The 24,990-nt window shown below is 38.4% G+C and overlaps 1 protein-coding gene across 1 annotated transcript in view; it reads right to left on the bottom strand.

The window, feature by feature from the left end:
• The window catches only part of PRKCH (protein kinase C eta), a 272,078-nt gene that overhangs the window by 35,105 nt on the left and 211,983 nt on the right, over positions 1–24,990 (bottom strand). The window contains exons 11-12 of the mRNA XM_020986496.2: positions 4,795–4,933; positions 1,056–1,244 (exon numbers count right to left, since the gene is read on the bottom strand). Coding sequence (XP_020842155.1) covers positions 1,056–1,244; positions 4,795–4,933 — 328 coding nt within the window. The remainder of the gene's footprint in view (positions 1–1,055; positions 1,245–4,794; positions 4,934–24,990) is intronic.

The following is a 24,990-nucleotide window of genomic DNA, read 5'->3' as shown; positions in this document are numbered from 1 at the left end:
ACTGAAGCATACCAGTAATGGGTTTATGAATCTAAGATCTCATAAAAAATAACCTATAGCATCACAGTATTGAGACAATCAACACATCATCCACAATGGAACTGTCTATAGGAAATTCACCTTCCATTTGTGTTCTGCAAAGAAAAATCTTCCATGACACTGATGAACCACATGGGATAAATATGTCCCCCTGTTTTATGCTTCTCTTGATACAGATAATGAAGAGATCTTTAAACATAGATGTCCTTACGGTTCTTTCAAAGAACTATAAACCATTTCAACATATAGGTGGATTTCTTACCCTGGGCTTTATTAATTAGAAAAATATTTTGCTAACTGTATTTCACTATAATTGGTTCCCTTTCCAATGTATTTTATTTTATACATTTAAAAACATTATTCTGAGGAGTCCATAGGCATTTTGAGGTTACTAAAGGGGTCCATGACCGAGAAAAGGTTAAGAATGTGGGCCAATGCCCTCTCTTTAGAGTTAACTTATACTTTTGAAGCACATAGGATGGTGCTTTAAATACATACGAAAAAGGTATTCCCATTACTACCTTTTGGAATTTGAATCCTTTATCCTGAATTTGGTTATCTTACATCAGAACAGTTAGAACTGTTCATGGGGCCAGAAAACAAGTCAAAGCAAGAAGGGAAACTGCAGAATTGTCGAAAAGTATGCTACAAATCCAGCAGAAAGAGTGCTACAGTAAGAAACTACCGACTTGTACAGAACCAGGACACCTCCACGCAGAGAACAAAAAGAAACAAAAACCACAAGCAAGAGAAACATTTTGGGTGTTTGGAAACATGTAAGCAAACTTGAGTCAACCACTGCTACTTTTGTTGGCCATGGAAAAGATATTTTAGAGAAGGAAAACAAGTCTTATCTATTATTCTTTGGTGACCTTTTGATCCCTTTGGGTCCAATATGCAACTTTCAAAAAGAATCCTGAAGAGTTACTGTTGAGAGGTGGAGAAAAACTATAAGTGAAGGATCCAGTAAGCTGGTAAAGTTAGTCAAACAGTGTTAAAAAAAGAACCAAACTTACCGCTTTTAAGATTCCTGTGGCATCCTCATGGAGCCATGTAGGGTAAACAACTTCATCGTTCAAAATGGCTTCAAAAAGATCATCTTCATTTTCAGCTTCGAAGGGAGCGTGACCACACAGCATCTCATACAGCAGCACTCCCATTGCCCACCAATCCACAGCAGGACCATAGAGCATTTCTTGGAGAATCTGTGGACCAAATGAAGTGATGTTATTAAGATAGGTTATTAATTTTTAATTAATGAGTGGAATCTTAAATCCAGAAGAGATCATCAAGCCTTTCTTTTCCCCCTCACTATAAGTGGCACTTTCTATACTAGGTCTCCAAAGATGATCACCACCACCTGCTCAAGTCTACCCATTGACTTACCTAGCTTTGAGCCCTGAGGCTGAGATGTCCTAATCCGCAAGTGAATACAAACTCCTATGTATAGCCATCTTGGGTATCTTCTCATCTGCCTTGCGGCTATGTACAAATCTCTCCCCTGTATCCCTTTTTTATCTTGCTCTTGGAAAAAGCATGACAACTGACTGTCATATGGATATATTCACCACCCCTATGACTCCCCAGACCCAAACCTTTTCCCCTAGATACCACTTCCCTATATGTACTGTCTCCCCTTATTAGAATATAGCTTTGTGGAGTTAAGGACCATCTCATTTTTCTATTTGTATCACCAGTACTTACTGCAGTATTCAAGACAAATGCTTTTTTCATTCATTCATTCACTTATCCATCCATCCATCCATCCATCCATCCATCCATCTGTCCATCTAACCAATCATCCAATCCAAATTCCTCTGTTTATAGCGGGAAAAACTGAAGTCCTAAGACCACTGAAGGTCACTTCTCCAATTAGTGGCAGCCTGGAACTTCTGATTATCTGTCTCCCAGGTCTTCTGATTATCTGTCCAGTCCTCTTTACATCAATTAGGAAACATCACATTAAAATGAGATCATCTCTTACATGTTCCTACTCAGGCTCTACTGTTAAATGTTTCCCTGTGGGTGCCTCAGAAGAATCTGCTCATGCAATCCTAATCAAATATTTATAGACTCAAGCCAGCTAGATGACACTAGATATAAGTACAAAAGTCTTTTCAGAAATGTCAATACAAAGAAGAGCTGGCAGGTAATGACTCAGACTGAGGCCCTGCCCAGTGGCCCTCTACCTCATCATTATATAGTGAACAATCTTACCTTTAAGGAATAGACCTTTCTCTCACATTCTTTCTATCTCATAGGCCCTTGTCTTAATTTTTTTAAGAGTTTTGGGTTACCAAAGTCCAGTACAATGAAACACAGAGCATAAAAGGTAATACAATAAGTCAGCTTTATTTAGGAAATATAATTGCAATAAAAGAGGGCAGTCAGGGATGACTATGGAAAGACTGGGTTCACTGGACCCCTGAGTGGAATTAGCACCCCCACCCCAAACTAGACAAGTCTGGTGGGAATTTTTTTGGGTTCTTATCTTGGTTGAGCAGGAACAAGCATTGGTGGGCAGGAGCAAGGAGCATAGACCTAATTGAAGCTAGGGATGGCAGTTGAACAGGAAGAGAGGGCAAAAAAGACTCCTGGTAGCTCCTTGGTATTCAAACTTCCTGCCAGCAGGCAGGAAAGAGGTTTTCAGCTATTATTGCTGGTCTTATTTTGACAGGGTGACTTAGGGGACTCAGCTTCCTTGGGGCTTTTTCATTCAGTGAGATGGGAAGGCTACTGAGGTCATTATACCTTCACAGAGCCCTGGCTTCCAGATGATGACAGTGTATCCCCGGGAAGGGAGATCACCTAGAGGCTGTTATATAATAACTACCATGATCCAAATTGGGTGAGAAATCTTAATTGAATGAACTTCAAAGGAGAGGCTGCTGAATCATGGCAGTAAAGGGAGAATTTGGAAGCGGGAGTGGGGAGCAAACCCTGCTCCTCAAATTTCCTACCAAATTCAGATCATGGTTTTGTTGTTATTTAACAGCCCCTAGGTTATTCTCCAAAGTTTAGCACTTTGCTCACTATCTTCTACTCCTCCTCCACTCCTCTCCTGCCTTAATACTTTTGTTAATTGTTGTTCAATCATGCCCAACTCTTCAGAGATCCCATTTGGGGTTTTCTTGGCAAAGATACTGAAGTGGTTTGCCATTTCCTTCTCCAGCTCATTTTACAGATGAGGAAACTGAGGCAAAGAGGATTAAATGACTTGCCCAGGATCACATAACTAATTAAGTGTCTAAGGCTGGATTTGAACTCAGGTTTTCTTGACTACAGGCCTCGTGCTCTATCCACTGCCCCACCAAGTTGCCCCATCTTTATATTAGGGAATTTCAACATGCATACTGACGGTTTCTCAAATTCCCTAACCTTTCAATTTCTTAGTCTCCTTAAATCCCATTACCTACTCCTCACTTGACCTCAGGCACACACCTGGAGGTCACATCCTAGATCTCACCAGTACCCACAACTAATTAGTGCTCTAAGCCAGTGGTATAAAAAATAGAAATAGATCCCTATTGCACCTGCTTATTTTTCAGGTCTCTTGAAAGTCTGACATATCTGCTCTAGGCAACTCTTTAAGACGATAAGTTGTAGGGAAGGTATTGACCTTTATTGGAGGGGAAATTTCCTGACCATGGTGTTCTCTGTAACAGTGAAATCATAGTGCACAGATATACATACACATACATATACATATATGTATATGTGTACACACACACAAACATACACATGTTGTCCTTCCTATTAGAATATAAACCCCTCCCATCAATTGGGGAATGGCTGAACAAATTGTGGTATATGGTTGTGATGGAATACTATTGTGCTATAAGAAATGACAGAAGGGATGATTTTAGGAAAACCTGGAAAACTTATATGAACTGATACAAAATAAAGTGAACAGAACTAGGAAAACATATATAATAACAACAAATATTTTAATGATAGCCAAAACTGTGAAAGACTTAGCTACACTGATTAATACAATGATCTATGACAATTCCAAAGGACTCATGATGAAAAATGCTATCTACCTCCCGAGAGAGAACTGATGAATTCTTGAGTACTGATTGAAGCATTATTTCTTTCTTAGTTTTTCTATTTCTTCCTTCCTTCCTTCCTTTGTGGCTAACATGGAAATGTTTTGCATAACTTCAATAAAGGGCATTACATTTCTTGCTTTCTAAACAAGTTGAGGAGAGGGTAGAGGGAAGGAGAGAATTTGTAACCGAAAATTTTAAATAAAAAAAAGAATGTAAACTTCTTGAGAGTAGGGATTGTTTCATTTTTTGTATTTGTAACCCCAGCAACTAGCACAATGCCTGGCATATAGTCGGTGCTTAATAAATACTTTCAGATTGACTGACTACAAGGGAATCCTTTCAAGCCTGTTGAAAAATAGTTGGGGCATCTCTGGAGAAGGTGAGAAGGAGATGAATGAGGAAGGAAACATAGAAAAGAGGCAGAGAGAGTGAAGAAGGAAACAGTGGTAACTCTATTTTTTTTTTACCCTTCAGGTATCCTGTAGCTTATGCAATGATCTTTTGTCTCCAGTTTGGATCACACTGTCATAGAGCCTGCCATTTTTCTATAAAATGAACTGCTCTAGAGTGTCATTGGTTCAGCCCTCACTGGCCCATGTTGCCATCAACCTGAGTTGGTCTGAGGCCTGTGGCTTCTAACCACAGAACTGTAGTTTTCCTCATGTCTGACCTTTCAAAACCATAACCCGTAAGACTGGCTTACCTCTGGGGCAATGTAGTCAGGTGTGCCGCAGAATGTTGCAGTGGTAATGCCATCACAGATCCCTTCCTTGCACATTCCAAAGTCGGCCAATTTACAATGACCCTCGTGGTCCAACAATACATTATCCAGTTTCAGATCTCTGAAATGCAGAAAGAACAATTGGTCACAAAAGCTGCTGAGTATACTGGTATAGGAGTTGAAAAGGAATAGTATATGAAACTGAGTCATGTCAATGGCACTGGTTCATACCAGGTAGTGTAGGCAGGTGTTGTGGAAGTTTCTCCACTTGGTTCAAGAATACCTTTGGACTAGAAACCTGCACACAGGCTCCTTGATAGAGGCCATGACACCAGACTACTAGAAGGTATATGTTTATAATAACTATAATCAAAAGGTAATGTTCATAGAAATGATTAATAAAAATAATTGAACGAGCTGTGGGGTAAATATCAGAACTGCAGCCTCCATGTGTGCATTATTTACATTTTGGCAAGTCAGAAAAACAAAAGATTTGGATATTTTATATAAAAAAAAGAAACAAAAAACTCCCATACAATTGTCCTGTGTTCCCTTTCAAATTTCAAAAAATATAGATTACACTCATGAAGTGCTAGCATCTTTGTTTCAAATAAAGGTAATGAAGGTATATATCATTCTTAAACTGCCGATTTCACTTTTTATCTCTTTTATAGAATAAATAACAACAGCAACAACAACTACTAACATTTATATAGCATTAACTCTATGTTCGAAGCCTTTAACAATTATCATCTCATTTGATCCTCACAAAGCCCTGGGAAGTAAGTGCTATTATTATCCCTATTTTACAGATGAAGAAACTGAGGCAGACAGAGGTTAAGTGACTTTCCCAGGGTCAAACAGCCAATATGTGTCAAGGCAAGACTTGAACCCATATCTTCCTGAATCCAAGGGACCTCTCTATCTACTATGGTACCTTGACTCCTACCTGTCTTACTTTATTTATCTATATTCCACCATCTTTGGACATAAAGGTCATTTCTAGTTTTTGTTACAAATAAAGTCATAGAATTTTTTAATAGATCGGGTCCATTTTCCCCTTTAATGATATCTTCAGGTTAAAGGCAAAGCAATGATAACGTAGGATCAGAGACTGTGATCAGTTTTGTGATCTTATTTTGCCAGACTTTGTCTAAAATTTTTCACTGATCCATTATCTCACTAACAATTTAACAAGTGCTTCTTGCCTATTGCCTCATTATGATTAATTTTTTAAAACATTTTTGGGGGTCCAATTTAGTGGATGTAAGGTAGTATCTAAAGTATGTTTCAATGTGCATTGCCTCTGACTAGGTAACTCAATGGCTTTTTATATAGTTGTTTGTTCATATATAGATAAGGCATTTTTTATACTATAGAGTACAACACAAATGTTAGATATTTCTCCATTGGTGAATGCATGTTAATCTTACAGTAGATATAAACAGGTTGCAAATTCTGAATGGCAGTCCTTTATTTGATATATTTACTATGTGTATCTTCCTTAATTTGTCTTCTCTTTTTATTTGAGAGGTGTTACTTTTTGTCCTGCAAAATTCATTTTTCCTTTGCCTTCAGCTGATATGGTTTTCAATATCATGATCATTACTTTATTTGAATAATTAACATTTCCATCCTACCAATTAAGACAAATATGAAATCCTCCTTTCTTCCAATTTTTTTCATTTTTAAAGGAATATATTTAGATCATTAAATCAGTCTGAGTCTACTGAACAAGTAATGTATTGCATGAAGTTGGAGATAAATATCTAATTTTACTAAGTCTTTTAAAACTAAATTATGATTCTTAGATAGTTTTTTTGAAATGACACTATGATAATAATAGCTCACATTTAAACACTATTTTACAGATTACAAAATATTTTCCTCATAGCAACCTTCTGAAATAGATGGTGACAAGCATCTTTTCCCCCATCTCGTGGATGAGGACATTGAAGTTTACAAAGGTTATGTTATTTGTTCAAGGTTATACAGGTGACCACTTGGAACTTTGACATAGGTCTCCTGACTCCAAATTCAGTGATCTTTCCATTACGATCCATTGCCTCTGTTGCTTGCTCCAGCACCTCACCTTGGGCTAGTTGTAACCTCCAAGGACCTCAGTTTCCTCAACTGCAGTATGAGAAGTTGAACTCGATGACCTCTGAGGTCCCTTCCAATCTATGATACTAATTTGTCATTTGTCTTTTTAGTAGGTCATTTGTATTGAGGTTAGCCTTTAGGAATTAGGGTAGAGTGTCATCTGTAGAGGGCATCGAGTTGGCACAGTAGACAAAGTGTCAGTAGAATCAGGATTCATCTTTCTGAGTTCAAATCTGTCCTCAGATAATTACTAGCTGTGTGACCCTGGGCAAGTCACTTCACTCTGTTGGCCTCAGTTTCCTCATCTATAAAGTGAGCTGCAGAAGGAAACGCCGAAACACTCCTGTATCTTTGCCAAGAAAACCCCAAATGGGGTCATGAAGAGTTGGACACAAAAGAAACAACTGAACCACAAGTCTTCTGTAGATATTACATCAATTGAGATGCCGTATGTACATCAATTATAGCTCAAATGACTCATCCTGAGTTTTGATCAAATGTGATTAATGTGAATACAAGAGCGGACTCTTATATAAGGGATTTCAAGCACACATACCTGTTTACAATATAGCATTTTTTTTGGGTGGGGTCCAGATGTGCTTTTAGTACTGTAGGGAGCTCTTGGTGAGGAAACCCCCTCTACCTACGTAGAGTGGCAACTGCTCTGAAACTAAGTCTTGGCTAGACAGCTGCCTAAGTAACCAAGTGATTAAATGACTTGTCCAGGGCCACATGACCAGTGTGTGTAAATAGCAGGACTTGAACCCAGATCTGTCTGACTCCAAAGTTAACTCTCTCTACACTACATCAACTGGCTGCTATTATCTATAAGATACTTTTGCTCACAAGTTAAATGTTTGAACAGCATATATACATTTACATGCACATATATACATCTGTATGTATACTTCTCTATTGTATTCTTGTGCTTTGTAAATGGCCTTATGGAGAGAACAGTAATTTCCAAGGTCACATACATGGGGCCCTATGCGTTTGGTGTATGATAAGTCTACAAAGCCAGCTATAGGCTGAGATAGCTCCCCCTTTAGCCCTCTCAACCCACTGGATTGCCCCAAGACTATGAGGCACAGACCTTCAAATGTGGGGACCTCAAAATTGGGACCCCTCCTCAAACAACAGGAGTGCCTAACCTAAGAGCCTGCAAGAAATAGCCCAGATGGGCACCTGTGAGGATAACTGCTAAATTGTCAGTGTGAGTATTTACACCTTGAGAATTGCTACAAATTCTACAAATCAGGGTTTCAGATACTGTTCTGTTAATATAAGAAAGGATGGAGGAAATGTTAATGCAGATTAAACTTAAAAGTGGATCCTGCTTACATTTTCCAGAGAACTGTCTGTTAAACATTTCCAAGTACACCCTTGCTAATGGTCCTAACAGGGCAGATCTTGACTTAAGGAGGGAAGGATAATGTCCCCAAAAGCAGGCTTCCAGAAAGATAAAGCCACAAACATCGAGCCATCATGTGAACTGCTCTGCCCCTGGGCACCTTATGTTTTGTGCTTTGAATGACAAAGCACAGAGAGATGGTTTTTTGGGAGAGATTGTAGATAAACCCAAAAGAGGGGGTTGGGAACCACAAAATTTCAGAACTGGCCACTGTAAGTGTATTTTCTTGATGTGTTACTGAATTAAAGTAAACAGAGCACTTGTGACTGTGCAAACGTGTGTTTGCTGAAAAGAAATGCTGAGCTCAATGATCTTAGAAAGGTATGGAAAGACTTGTATGAAACTGATGAAGAACAAGATGAGCAGAACCAAAAGAACATTGTATATAGTAACAGCAATATTGCTATAAGAATGACTTTGAGCGACTAAGTCATTTTGACTATTATAAATACACAAATTAAAAATAAAGACATATGAAGAAAGACATTATCTACATGCAGAGAAAGAACTTACAAATAGAGGTATAGAGTTAAGAGGTGGGAAGGGACTGATCACCCCACTCATCTTGACAAAGACTGGACTTCCTTGTTTTTGTGCTGTGTAGTGGTATAGACCAGGGGAATTTGCAAGAACTCAATACATAATGACTTTCACTGGTTACCCCTTAGAAAGTGGGTCCTTTCTAAGGATCCTATTCCTCAGGCTTCACTGCTTCCTGAGCTAGCTGGGTAAGGGCAAAACTCAATCAGCTGATACGTCTTTGTTTGTTTGTTTTCTGATGCAACACCATAATGATTTGAATGGTGGCAGCAGAAGAGATGGGAAATGATTTCCTGATAGCTTTTTTCACCCGGCAAAGATCAAGTAAAGGCTGAGGGATTCTCTTCACAGTAAAACTGTCCTACTTGCTCACTCTGCCCTACCTAATTTAAAGCTGACTTATTTTTCTTAAGTTTAAATCTGAGCTTCCTTTAGCACCTGATGTCTTCTTTCTCCTACTGATATTACCCTAAATTCAGAGGTAGCTGCAGTAGCCATACTGGATAGCAGTGATTCCAGAATGAGGAGGCTTTCCAACATACACAGGAAAACGAGAAGCATAAGATTAATCAGTAAACTGACCTTCACAGAACTCGAGTTGACGCCCAGTCACTCATCTCACTCCCTGAAGATGGCAGTGTGGCCAGAGAGCAATACTGCACATCAAGGGCTTTCTGAAAATCTTTCCCCACCCCTTCCAACATTGCTACACAAGTCTGCATAGTGAGAGAAAGGGGACAGAGAAGTGAGAAAAGAGAAAAGGAGAAAAAAAGAGAGAGAAAGGAAAAGGGAGGAGAGACAGAGATGGGAAGAGGGAGAGAGGGACAGAGAGAGGAGGGGAGAGAGAGAGAGAGAAAGAGAGAGAGAGAGAGAGACAGAGAGAGAGAGAGAGAGAGACAGAGAGAGAGAGAGAGACAGAGAGAGAGAGAGAGAGAGAGAGAGAGAGAGAGAGAGAGAGAGAGAGAGAGAGAGAGAGGCTTGTAAGCTGTAGAAAAATTTAACACATTATAATGGTACTCCTGACTCCATGCAATTGATATGGGTTCTATCCATAACTTTGACAAGATGTAAGATCAAATTCTGGATTGCTGGACGATATACTAATTCTTTGCTTTAAATGTCAGCTCATAAGGATCTGCTGTACTTAGTGACATTACCCAAACTTGGCTTAGAGGAACACCACTTGCAAAATGAAAAGAAAATCCTCTGTATCCACGATTGAAATGGAGGGATTGACCATCAGTCTTGGGGAGAATTCCTAGGTCTAGAGTTGTTCCCAAAACATCTAATTTCCTGAGGATAACAGGAACCTTTAAAGGCAGTGGGGTGCAGTGGATAGAGTTTTGGACTTGGAGTGAGGAAATTGAATCTGGGTTCACATCTTATCTTTGACACTTACTAGCCATGTAAACTTGGGACAGATCACTCTCAAAGCCTTTCTTCATCTGTAAAGTGAGGGGTTGGTTTCCATGGCCTACGTCCCTTCCAGCTCTTGATCTATGATCTTGTGATCTTGAATCACCACATTAAGATGCATAAATAATATTTTTATAGCATGCTAAAGTTTGCAAAATAGTTTCTATATCATCTCAGCTGATGCTCGTAACAATTTAGGATCACAAAACTACTAAATATCTGAAGCAGAATTTGAACTCAGATCTTCTTGACTTCAATTCAAGTACTTTATCCAGAGGTAATGTGATATTTTGGATAGAGGGCTGAACTTGCAGTCAGGAAAACCTGGGAGCAAATCTTGTCTCAGACACTTACTAGCTGTATGACTGGGAGACAAGTCACTTAACTAGCTTCAAGTTTCCTCATCTCTAAAAATGGAAATAATATTAGCAACTATCTTATTTAATACCTATATCAGCCAACCCTACTCAACAGTGTCTGACAGTGACTCAACCTTAGTGTTATTTTTTTAGACATTATTTTCTTAAAACTTTTTTGGAGATTATCTTTTACTTTACTATCACCTTCATTTCCAAATATGTCCTTTCTCTCTCTGCTACCCAGCAAGACATCTCTTGTCAAAGAAAATTTTTTTCTAAGTAGGGAAAACAATCAATTCAGCAGATCCAATCAACATATCAATGAAACATGTCAGTCTCTACCATATTCCACACCCATTGTCCTTCCTATATCTGCAAAAAAGGGAGGAAGATGACTTAAAATATAGATATCTCAGAGAAGTAACACACTGTTTTCTATTTACACTAAGCTATAAAGGACTAATACCTGCTCCCTTTTCCTGAAATTCTTGTTTTGATTGGCAGGGGGTGGGGGAAGAGGAATAGAAGGGAAGTACAGCCTGAGGGAAGTGAGGGGAAAGGCTAAAAAGAGCACAGAAATGAGAGACAGAGAGCACCAAACTTCAAAAATATCACAATTTGCCTAGGGCTGTGTTTGGCTTTATGAATAAAGGATGTACTGGCCTGCTGGTCAGAAGAAGAAATGGTTCTTGTTGGACCCAGTAAGGCAGTGTGTCCTGAAAGAAGGTAGGTGATGAGAGGCAGCCATGCTAACATCAATCAGGCCTTGGTAAGTAGTCCATCTTCTAAGCTAAAGGTAATATGGTTTGTGGTTACTGGCATCCTGGGCAACAAATTCAGGTAAGAAGACAAGTTACCACAGTTTAAGCAACAGCTTATTCTTGGCACAGACCAAGGGGAACATATTAAAATCTTTTTCTTCCATCTCATATTGCAGGGATGAGATCTGAGCTTTGGGAAGCAAGTATCTGTGGTTAACTCCAAGGTGAGGTAGGCACCTGCGTGCTTGACTAAACAACTCATTTCTCTATTCCTTTTAAATCAAAACCAGTTGTCTGCTTGCTGGGTTTTTTTCTGTAAGTAATGGGGAATTTGGGCTTCAGGAATTTATCCCTAGACTTTCATCACTCTCTAAATCCCTTTTCTTTTCCATGCTATGTGAAGATAGTGTGGTATTATATGCAGAAATTTCCCCATTCCTCATTTTTCACTAATCCATGAATGAAACTCTTAACCATACACTAAATTATTATAAATAGCCATATGGGAGAGGGGTGGTGTTGATAGGGATACAAAGGATGCTAGAGTCAGTTTAGGGGTTCAAGAGCTGATTATTTAGTGTATTTATACTTCAGACATCAGGAAATACTACAGATCCAGGCTTGATCTATTGATCCATTGATTGTCTAGAGTCTAGAAGTTCCCAAACTCATTTGGCCTACAGCCCCCTTTCAAAAAAAATTACTCAGTACCCCCCTGGGGTTAGGTTAGGTTAAGCCTTATTTTTATTTAATGCCCTCCAAATGTACCCGAGGCTACTACCCCCCTCACACACTCACCCCATGGTTGTGGTGAATCTCAGGGGGCGGTATTGCCCACTTTGGGAACTATGGTCTAGACTTAAGAAATTGATTGGAGAAAATGTTGATAATGTAAATTAAACTTTAAAGTGTGTCGTGCATCTTCCTTCTTTTTTTCCTCTTTCCCTCATTTCTCCCTTCCTTCCATTTCCAGTTGTTAAGTATTTACCAGCATGCTCTTGGTGTATGGAGAAATTATGTGGTCCTTTGACAAAAGAATGATGCCATTATCCAAAGGGATCCCCACTGAGTTGAAAGCTTCGGTGTTAGAGTCATTCTCATCCACCCACACTCTTCTACTCGGTCCTCCTCAGGATCAGTAATGGCACAGGTTCTCACAAATGTGAGAATGGTGGCTAAAGTTAAATGCTGTCAGTGACCATGAAAAAAAAGCAAAGCTAACTGTAGGGAATGAGAACTGCAAAATCAGCTTGCTAGAATCATGCTCAAACCAATTCTAACTGGACACACACACACACACACACACACACACATGAACACTGTAAAAGGTGCAAAGTACTTGGAATATATTCTCCATCCTTGGCCACCCATTTTTTGAATGGCACAGAATCTCATCCGTACACTCCTAATCCTAACTGTATCCTGGACAATCAGCATCCCATGAAATGTAGCACTTCTCAACACCTAGTGGATCTGAAGGAAGAAAACTCAAGAGAGAGTAAGCTGTCAGTGGGATCACTTTGCCTCTGCATGGTATGTACCCAGAGAGCAGAAATGAGATGCTAAGTTAGTTGGCTATACAAAATCACTGGCTACACAGCCATTAATGGACACTGTGATAATAAAGGTCCAAAGGCAAATTTAAAAAAAGTACCCCACGACTGACATTAACTCCTGAAATCCACCTGAAAATATTTAAATAAAAACCTTGGCTTTGTTGCTACTTAGACTCCTCTACTAATGTATAATTTGGAAGCCACCAACCTTAACAAGCACCAAGCAATGAAAAGTACAAGTTCATGCAGGGCAGTCTTAGCTCATGAAATACCAAATAAAGTATATGAAAGGTTAAGGGCTTACAGTTCATTAGCTCACTAAACACGAGGCATTAATAGCTGCAACTTTTGACATGCATTCTAGGCTTGCATAGATTTAAGCTTCCAAATACGGGAGTGGAGAAGGGTACGCTTCGGTTGCCTGATCAGCACATTGTTCTTACCATGTAGCTTGAGTATTAAAATAGCTAATAAATGGGTCTGACGGCCTGAGCAGCTCAAGACAGAGAAGTTTTAGTATTTGAATTTGGTTTCTCTATGAACTATTTTGAGAGTCACCTAGCAGAGCTACCTATTCACGAGGTCTTTAGTTTGTTATATAAAGACACAAATACTATGTTTAGTTGCTTAATGCTTAAGAGCCAATTAATATGGTAACAGAAGCAAAGTAAAAATGGTAGAACCTCATCTTGGACAAGAATGCATCTGGGAGGCTATTTACAAAGAGTACAAGCACATTTATAGCAGCTAGGTGGAACAGTGGGTAGAGTGCTGGACCTGGAGTTAGGAAGACTCATCATCTCTGAGTTCAAATCTGGCCTCAGACACTTATCAGCTGTGTAACCCTGGGAAGTTACTTAATCCTGTTTGCCTTAGTTTCCTCATCTGTAAAATAAGCTGAAGGAAATGGTAAACCATTCCAGTATCTTTGCCAAGAAAATGCCAAATGGGGTTATGGAGAGATAGACGTAACTGGAAAACCACTGAATAACAGGTTTTGTAGCAACATCATACCTGCATTATAGTCAACCCCGTAGTAAAGTCACAAAACTTCGCTGCGAAATTGTTTGACTGACTGCCCATTTATGCGATTACTTCTGTGGAACTAACTGTCCCATTTGAATACTCTGACATGTTATATCATCATATGGTATCATGTCATAGGTAGTAGGTAGGTGGCACAGAGGATAAAGCATTGGACTTGGATTCAGAAAGCACTGAGTTCAAATCCTGTCTCAGACACTTACTTAGCTGCATGATGCTGGGCAAGTCTATAAAATGAAAATAATAATGGCACTCACCTCACAGGGTTGGTGTGAGGATCAAATGAGATCTCATATATAAAATGCTTTCATTTATTAAGTGCTTTGCAAATCTTAAAGTACTCTATAAATGATAGCTATTATTATATTTTCATGAAAATATTAGGTAATGTATTGTTGAAAATTTTTATATAATTATAATTTATATATTATTTAAAATTTAATTAAATAATATATAATTAAATACAAATTAAATATATGGTTATACTAAAATATGTAATTACATAAAATATAACTTAAATAATTACATGATTAATGTAAATTTAGTTTATATTTAATTACCTTTACATTTAATAATATAGAATAATATTAATATATTAATTATTAAAATATTAGGTAATATATACCTTCATTTTATTTGTGGTTAACATATGTTCAAAAAGTTATGGCACTGAGTTCTTTATTATTGGGAAATTCTTGCTTATGTCACAGGATGGTGGCTGTTGAAGGTTTTCAACTGTTAAAGATCTTTAATCATGGTTCTCAAGAACTTTTAGGAATTCTTTTTTTATGAAAGCAGGTACTATCACCAGTCTGGAATGGTGAAACAGCATATAGTATCATGAGCAAAAGGACAGGACCTAGAGTCAGAAGACTTACGCAGTCAATTCACTGCCTCAGATTCCTCATCTTTAAAAGAAGACCTTGTTAGGTCCCTTTTACATTTATTATCCTTTGACTCTATCATTTGTGGGACACTACAAGTCTGGTAATATTGTCCTCCCCCCTTCTCTACCTCCATGAATGCAAATCACCAAATCAGTAGATCAATTATCTGTAAGTAATGGCTTAGATAGCTGACTCCCGAGACAGAGAGAGGTGAAGTGTTTGCCCATGGTCACACAGCTATTGTGTCAGAAGCATGACTTGAACTATGATCTTTTTTACTTTAAGGCTGGCCCCCTATTAGTGATGCTACACTCTTTTTCACTAGTAGCATAGGCATGTGGTTCAGTTTTCCAGTTAAGTTATGAAAGGAGTTGTAGAAGGATGTCCTACTTTCAGAATATCGCCGTGTGTGTGTGTGTGTGTGTGTGTGTGTGTGCGTGTGTGTGTGTATGGACAAATCATCTGCAATGTACAAGGGATCATTTCCTTCTGAGAGAGTCTGAGCAGCTAAAAGTTAAGGGACAATGACTAGTCATGTGCTACCTGTAAGTTTCTGCTCACTGAATCACGTGGCAGCAAGACCATGTATTTATCCATGGTTAGGATCAAAATTTACTTTAATATTTATAAAGTTGTAAATTTCAGAAAACTGTCTTAAAGACTTTTGTTTTTGATATCATAATCATTTCTAAATATCTTCCCTCTTCTCCTATCTCATTCAACCCTCTCATAATGATAATAAAATTAGTTAAAACAAGCCCAAACCACAAAATGGCTGCCTTTGATAACGCAACATTTTCTTAGGCCTTCTGAACAATGTTTCCCAATCAAGCTTGGCCACCATTTACTTTACTTGAAATCAGTACTATATAAAAGAAGGAATCTAACAGAGATCACATCCCCGGGATGAACTGCAGTACTATGCCAAAACACAATCCTATGAAGGGTTTTATCATGCAAGACATTTTTGCTCCAGATTTTATTTAAGGTCAGGAGAAGGAAATAATCTGGTTTTGCACAGTCTTTGAAGGAACTGAAGGGCAACAAATCTCCTCACCGTAAAAAAGACAAAAGAGTAATTGGCTGCCCTCTTGACAGAATTTTAAAATACAGTTAAAGAAGGGAACTGGCATAGGTCAAATGTGAAAAGCTGACATTTATGAAGATGGGGAATTTTAGGGAGAAAAAAAATCATCAACTTAATTGTGAAACAAGGCCAGTTCAGTTCAATTTGTGGTTTTACTGTCTGGGTCGAGCATGAAATTCAAAGCCAAATTGATGGTGTCAAAACTGGTGAAAAGTCATTGAAATACCAAAGGCTTACTCATGGACCTCAGGTGTGGTTTCTTCAGTTAGGGCACAATCATCAGTGTCATCTTAACAGAAGTGGTGAGCGGGGTACGGATTTCTTTGCAGTGAGTTTTATCAGATGTGTTTGTCCTAAAAGCACCACACAGCGGCTTTAAAGTCAATTTCATTACATATGAAGAGATATTATTTAGAGGTTTGTGTAGATTCAGGAATGCAGCTTTTCTGTCTCACCATCAGCTACCAGGTCTAACCTCAGAAGCCAGTGTATTGTTTTTGTCAAGCTTCAAATGAATCACAGAAAGGACAACTGAGTTGGATTTAGAGTTGGCAGGGCCACTCATTTTACAAATGGGGAAACTGAGGCCAGAGGGGTTAAGTAACTTGCCCAATAATATACAAATAGTAGTGACAGAGTCAGTATTGAACCCAGGTCTCTGACTCTTAAGCCAGCAACCTTTCTTTCCATAAGACTTCTAAGCAAACCTTAACATGGAAATCTGAAATCTACCCAATGGACTCAAAGTAATTTTTTACCTCTACATAATGAAGGTCACATTCTTATTTAGTACGAGTGGCTTGATGAGGCTCTGAGACTTGTTTTTTTTGGGTTTAGGTATTTGGTTTTAATATTATTAACTTTGGGACTTATAATGCTGGGATTCCTAAGGAAGATTCATAGGGAAGATCACTCAATACTGAAAGTGGAAATTATATCTTTAGAAACCTTAGTTTAAATTAAATCTCAAGAGAACCACCATAGTAGTTAAAAATCATCTGCATGCTGTTAGTAATTTGCACATAAATGGATTCCGGATATAAAACTGTGCTTGTTCAGGCATTTCCACAACTAAAATAACCCACTGGCACAACTCTATGCCCATCAATTAGGTGGAAAGGTTTACCTCATCTGATGTCGCTCATGATACCAAGGGCTACCTCAATAGAATACTTTGTTTTTTTTTCTTTTTGGTTTCACATTCTCTTCCCCTCTCTTCCCTTCCCTGACCCATTGAAAAGGTGAGAAATATGACACCATTATATATATGAAGTTACACAAAACATTTCCACATTAGTCCTGTTGCAGAAAAAAATCAAGAAAAATAAAGAAAGAACATGCTTCAATCTGCATTTAGAGTCCATCAGTTCTCTCTTTGGAAGTGTCTTGGATCATTGTATTGATCAGAGTACCTAAGTCTTTATTGCTGCTACTGTTTTCCTAGTTCTGCTCATTTCACATGCATCAATTCATATAAGCCTTTCCAGGTTTTTCTGAAACCATCCCCTTCATCATTTCTTATAGCACAATAGTATTCCATCACAATCACATACTACAGCTTGTTCAGCTATTCCCCAATTGATGGACATCTCCTCAGTTTCCAATTCTTTGCACAAAAGGAGCTGCTATATTTTTGTACATGCAGATCCTTTTCCTTTTTCTTTGATCTTTTTAGGATACAGACACAAAAGTGGTATGCTGGGTCAAAGGGTGTATACAGTTTTACAGTCCTTTGGGCAGAATTCCAAATTGTTCTCCAGAACGACTGGGCATTCATAGCATCACCACCCCAATACGTTATTGTACCTATTTTTCTACATCCCCTCCAGCATTTGTTATTTTCCCTTTCTGTCATGTTAGCCAATCTGATGGATGTGAGGTGGTGTCTCAGAGTTATTTTAATTTGTATGTTTCTATTTGCAATGCAGAGCATTTTAAAATATAACTACAGATAGCTTTGATTTCTTCTTCGGAAAACAGCCTATCCTTTGACCATTTATCAATTGAAAATGGCTGTTATTTTTATAAAATTGGCTCAGTTTCCTATATACTTGAGAAATGGGATCTTTATCAGAGAAACTTGCTGTAAAAATTTCTCCCCAGTTTACTGTTTTCCTTTTAATTCTGGAAGCATTGCTTTGGTTTGTGTAAAACCTTTTTTAATTTAATGTAATCAAAATGATCCATTTTATCTTTTGTGATATTCTCTCTCTCTTACTTGGTCATGAACTCTTCCCTTATCCATAGATCTGATAGGTAATTTTTTCCATGCCACCCAAATTTGTTTATGATATACCCTTTATGTCTAAATCATGTGCTCATTTTAACCTTTTCTTGGTACAGGGTGTGAGATGTTGGTCCATACCTACTTTCTGCCAGATTACTTTCCAGTTTTTTCAGCAGTTTTTGTCAGATAGTGAATTCCTGACCCAACAGCTGGGATCTCTAGATTTATCAAACACTAGGTTACTGTGGTCATTTACTTCTTTATATTATGTACCTAATCTATTCCATTTACCAACCACTCTATTATTTATCCAGTACCAAACTGTTTTGATGATTACCACTTAGCAGTAAATTTTGAGACCTGGTACTGTTAGGCCACCTTCCTTCCTTTTTTTTTAAATTAATTCCCTTGACAATCTTGACTTTCTGTTCTTCCAGATGATTTTGTTATTATATTTTCTAGGTCTATAAAATAATTCTTTGGTGGTTTAATTGGTTGGCCCTGAATAAATGAATTAATTTAGGTAATTTTTAATTTTTACTATATTGGCTTGGCCTGCCCATAAGCAATTAATATTTCTTCAATTGCTTAGATCTGTCTTTATTTGTGTTTTGTAATTGTGTTCATAGAGTTTCTGTGTGTGTCTTAGCCAGTAGACCTGAAATTTTTTAATACTGTCTGCAGATGTTTTAAATGGATTTTCTCTATCTCTTCCTGCTAGGTTTTGCTGGTAATACATAGAAATACTGGTGATTTATGTGAGTTTGTTTTGCATCCTGCAACGTTTCTTAACATTATTATTTTTAGTTGATTTTATAGGGCTTTCTAAGTATACCATCATAAAATCCACAAAAAGTGTCAGCAATAATAGTGATAATGGACAACCTTGCTTAAACCCTGATAGAGTTGGAAAAGTTTCTAGTTTATCCCTAATACAGATAATACTTGCTCCTAGTTTTTGATAGCTACTACTTATCATTTTAAGAAGAGCTCCATTTATTCCTGTTTTATGGTGTTTTAATAGGACTGGGTGTTCTTTTTTGGCAAAAAGCTTTTTCTACATCTACTGATATAATCATATAGGGTTTTTTTTCACTTTTGTTATGGGTAAGGTGAATCATTCCTACAGTTTTCCTAATATTGAATCAGTTCTGCATTCCTGGTATAAATCTAACCTGGTCACAGTGCATGATCTTTGTGATGTATTATTATAATTTCCTTGCTAATATTGTAATTTTGTATCGAGATTCACTAGGAATTGGCTTACAGTTTTCCTTCTATGTTTCTGTTCTCCCTGGTTTAGGTATTAAAACTATTTGTTTCATAGAAGGCAGTATTCCATCCCTATTTTTCAAACAATTTATATAATATTAAAATTAATTGTTCTCTAAATGTTTGGTAGAATTCATTTGTAAATCCATCTGGTCCTGTTTTTTTTTCCCTTAGGAAGTTCATTTGTGATTTGTTAAATATCTTTTTCTGTTAATCTGGGCAATTTAAATTTTTGTAAATGTATATATGCTTGATCAGACTGCCAAAGGGAACCATGGCACAAAAAAGGTTAAGAACTCCAGCTGTAGGGTTTCCAGGAGTAACTAAAAAAAATGAGACTCAGGCTGAAAGCGATAGCATCTTGAAACACATATGTAACAGTTAAAATCAATTTTAAACATCAATTGGTGTTTTAACTGGTAATTATGAGGTGGATCTATCAGGGAACATCCATTTGAGAATAGAAACCAAGTAAGAGATGAGTGTTTATTATGATCTATTTGAACTAAAGATGATTAATTTTCTAATTGGCTTTTCCCATCATGGGGAGAGTCAATGTAGAAAACTTGGGCAAAAGATGTGCCAAGGATTTTCTGAGGTTCACTTTGGCCTGTTCACAGCTCCTTCCTAGCTTCCCCAAAGGAGGTTCAGAAGCAGAAGAATGGAAAAAAAAAACAAACAGAAAACTGTATACGTTCAAGTATAGTGCAAATGATGACCACTGCAGGCCAGGTGCTGCTTGCTTTCACTGTGGCTCTATATACCTGAGGCCACTGGCATGCTCTGTATATACAGGGGTATGCATACCTTTTTGGCTGTGCAATTTGGACAAATGGAACAAGAGATTTCCTCTTGCTGTGTCTTGCTTGTGCGTGGAAGGAGGTTGGGAGAAGGGGAGGGAGGAGACAAAGCAAATGACTCTGACAGACCCAGGAGAAAGAAGGGGTTCATTAAAGTCCCTGGTATGTAGGCTGCTCACATCCCCTCAGGATGATCAAATAAATGAGCCATCACGCTGACAGCCCAGCCTTATAATAATTTTTCAATTCGCCTAGAACGGGAGGGCTGAAATTCCCTGGCAGAGACAGCACAATTTACCTAGCAGCTTCTCACAGTACTTCCATTCTGTGCTTGCCAAGAAAATCTTCCTGATCAAGACTGCTTGCCAAAACACTTCTCATTAGATACCTGGCAGCCTTCAGCCTACAAATGCACTGACCAAGTAAGACACAGGAGAATAACAGAAGGCTATGGATAAAGAGGTCCAGATATGATTAAACCGTTGGCCAGCCAGGTCACCATGATATAAACAGAGATATTTACCTTTCCTCCAACTTCTTATCTAAAAGCTGAGAACAGAGAGGATGCCAGAGCCATCTCTAACTCTGGAAGTGCTAGTCCAGAAATCAAACAGCCAACAATCTGAATGATCCTTTGTGGCAGTAGTGACCCCACCTACAGCTGTCCTCCACCTGCTGTTGGAGGTAGCACTGCTTTCTGGAAGTAAATACCCCATGGTGTTGTTCAGTCATTTCAGTTCTGTCAGACTCTTTGTAACCCCCCATTTGGGGTTTTCTTGGCAAAGATACTGGAGTGATCTGCCATTTCCTTCTTCAGTTCATTTTACAGGTGAGGAAACTGAGGCAAATAGAGTTATATGACTTGCTTAACCTAGACAGTACATATCTGAGGCCAGATTTGAACTCAGGAAGATGAGTCTTCCTGACTCCAGGCCAGTGCTCTACCATTGTGCCACCTAGCTGTCCAAATACCACATAGAAAGACTTACGTTCTTTTCCTGCTTCTTAGTGGTAGGCACCTGGGTGATATCAACAAGCTGCATGGGAACTGCAGTTTGCTGGAAGGCAGGGATCATGTCGTATTTCTTTATAGCCTGTGGCAGGACTTAGCAGAGACCTGGGCACATAGTAGGTTAACAATAAGTAGAATATCTACTGAGGCACACAGGAAAGTATGCTGACCAGCAGTAGAAAATATGAACTTGTTCAGTTTCAGGCACAGGCTTAAGGCTATATTTTATGCTGGGCACCTCATCATTATTCTCCTAGTGGAAAACAAAATAAAACAAAACACTGGCTAAAAAAGTCAAGAGATCTGGGTTCAAATCTGCTATGTGAATTGAGCAAATCAGAGTCTTTCTTGGCCTCCATTTCCTCACATGTAAAGTTAAGGGGTTGGATTAAGTGATATCTAAGATCCCAACCAGTTATAATACTGTAACATTCTGATATCTGCAGCCAGGTTCCTGAATTTGCACTGACTTTCAGTGATGGGAGGTTTAACAAGATGGGTACTAGGTAGGATTCCTGGTCTTGTGAATCTATTGATACATGGCTCGTCCTCGCTAAATGCTAAGTGTGATGTTGACATGGCAATTATGTGTTTATACAAAGAGAGATCAGGATCATTAAAATGCGTAACGCCGCTAATAAAAGCCACTTACATTATGGACATTTTGGTGGAAAGATAATAAGGCAGGAGCACTTTCTGTAGCCCTCAACGACTGCGAACAAAACAAATGCTTATCAATTGAGAAGGAAGTGGCTAAGCAAATTGTGACACATGAGTATAATGGCATGGTAATACATTGTGAGAAATGATGAATCAGAAGAATTTGGAGAATAGGAAGACTTACGTGAAATGATGCAGAGTGAAATAAACAGAAAAACAATATATACAATAAATGCAACAATGTAAACGGAAAGAACAGCAAAAACACCCAAACTGAACCCTCTATAATTATGACTCATTGTAGCCCTGATACAGACAAGAGACAAGAAGATAAGAAAGTGTGTCTCCCTTTCTCCTTTGCAGAGGTGGGAGATGATAGGTGTGGAACTTTGTATATATTGTCAAGCTCAGTCAATGTGTTCATTTTTTTGAACTCCCCTCTCCCCAGTCCCTTTGAGAAAAAATAATTTTTTATGCATAATGAACAACCTTGATTCTAAAAGAATAATGACAGAGAATGCTACCCAACATCTGTTCAAAAGATGATGGTCTAAATATGCTGAATAGGACATGCATTTTTGGATATGGCCAATGTACTAATTCATTCTGTTTAACTATGCACATTTGTTAAAAGAGTTTTTTCCCTCTCCTAGGTGGGTGAGGAAGAGAATATGTGATTATTAATTGAAAAAAAATTAATTAAGAAAAAGAAATTTTTACAAGGGACATCCTAGGGAGGGATGGAGAGAGATCTACTGAGAAATTAAAGAGATGTAAAAATAAAAGATATTAATAACCACTTAAAGAGACAAAAGAATGAGAATATTTTGCTACAATTAGAAAGCAATTTTTGACCACAGAAGACTCTGTGAAAAAATAAGCAGCAAGAACTGCTTCCAACTTTTAGAATTCCTCATGCCAACTAGAGTAGTATGTGAAATCTGACTTTCATATCCCAGGCATACATCCCTCAAGGAAGAACCAAAGGGCTGGTCGGGTGATCAGCACAGGAAGTATATGCAAGCTTCTTCTGGCAATGGGTTGAACAAACAAACCCACGCAAGCAATAAAGATGTCTAATGCTGTGTCAGAAGAAGCAGATCAGGAGGTCCTGAGCTGGATCTGGATGTTGTGCCACACTAACAGTAAGAGGGCAGACCGAGTTTTGCTTATCTATAAGGATTTTACCCTGATAACAAAGGCATGTGCTTTTACTTATATTGAATGAATTGTCGTTCTTAATGTTGGTCAGTCACGTCCAACTCTTCATGACCCCATTTTGCGATTTTCCTGGCAAAGGTGCTGGAGTGCTTTGCCATGTCCTTCTCCTGCTCATTTTATAAATGAGGGAACTGAGGCAAAGAGGGTGAAGTGATTTGCTCAAGGTCACACAGCTACTAAGTGTCTGAGGTTTCATTATAACTTAGGAAGATTAGCCTTCCTGACTCCAGGCCCGGCACTCTATCCACTTTGCTACCTAGCCGCCATGCTGAATGAATACAGTTCCACATTTCCTAAGTGTCTACTCTGTGTACAAGGCTGTAGTAGGTCTCTGGGAGGCAAGATATAGTTCCTGTTCTGGTTCAACATATAGACTATGACATGAGAGGCGGCATGGAGCAGTAGTCAAGGGGACCTGGACAACTCTTGACTCTGACAATACTAGCCGTCTATGAGGGCAAGGCATTTAATCTCCCAGTGCCACAGGCAACTCTCTATTACTATAAGTTACAGGTAAGTTTGCAATCTGCATTCATGGAGGGAGTTAGCACACTAGGATTCCCCCCATGTAAATGAAAAAAGATCCAGACCTCACAAAATTTCCATAAACAGTACCATGTGAGGTTGGAGTGGGGAAATGGTATTAACAACTGGGTGGGGGAATCAGGGAAGGTTTCCTAGAGAAAATGGCATAGAGATCAGTTTTCAAGGAGGCTGGGAATTCAAAAGTTAGTGGATGAGGAAGGAGATTGTGGGGGAAGGCGGGAAATAGCATAAAAAAAGGCAAAGAGGAGGGAAATTAAGGGAGTATATATTTCAAATCAGGAACACTAGTTCTAGTGAAGCCTTTGACTTACTATTCAAATTCAGGCAAATCACTTAATCTCGAGACGCTACATTGTCCTTATTCATTTATTGGTTAATATTCTCTAAAGAGAACAGCTAGGTGGTGCATTTGATAGAGAGTTGAGGCTGGAGTCAACTCAGGATTTGACCTGAGTTCAAATCCATCCTCAAACACTTACTTACCAGCTATGTGACCCTGGACAAGTCACTTCACTCTGTTTGCCTCAGTTTCCTCATCTGTAAAATGAGCTGGGGAAGGAAATGGCAAACCACTCCAGTATCTTTGTCAAGAAAAACCCAAATGGGGTCATGAAGAATTGGACACAACTGAAAAATGACTCAACAACAAAATCCTGTAAAGCAGAAAGAAGTTCTTAATCTGGATACTGATAGACCAGCTTCTCTTCCTATAAAAAAAAAAGTCCATGGATGGATTTCAGGTAGGTCCATGAACTTGGATGGGAAAAATATTTATTTTTAGTAACCTCCCACTGAATTTGAGCATTTGTTTAAATTACAAAGCAAGAACATATTATTTTGAGAAGCAGACAACAGGCTTCATATTACTCAAATAAGGTTGAGAAATCTTGTTCTGAAGCAATGGGCCTGTCTTCTATGTCCTTGAGATATCTTTACAGAAAGATCTCCTTATATCTCCTCATTAAGTATTCTATACACAAAATGGCCTGAGCAAAAGAGATATGACAGGAAATGATTCCTAGATCTGGTGATGATTATTTTGTGCCAACAATAAAACTTAGCTTCATGTCTGTAGCACTTAGTCTAATCCTCTTACTGAATATAAAGAGAATTTGGTCATGTAGGTATAGCTGTCCATGAACTCGAGATAAATCATTGCCATTCACTATTAAGTGTGGAAATGTTAGCCAGACAAGACAAATCATCCCTGTACATCGTGGATAATTTTAAAAGGTCAGACACAAGAAGAAAAGGAGTAATGAGACACACTGAAATC

Source organism: Phascolarctos cinereus, unplaced genomic scaffold (assembly GCF_003287225.1).
Source record: "Phascolarctos cinereus isolate Bilbo 61053 unplaced genomic scaffold, phaCin_HiC Scaffold_3;HRSCAF=262, whole genome shotgun sequence".
NCBI lineage: Eukaryota > Metazoa > Chordata > Mammalia > Diprotodontia > Phascolarctidae > Phascolarctos > Phascolarctos cinereus.
Note: the sequence above shows the minus strand (reverse complement) of the source record. Positions and strands in the feature narration are given on the sequence as shown.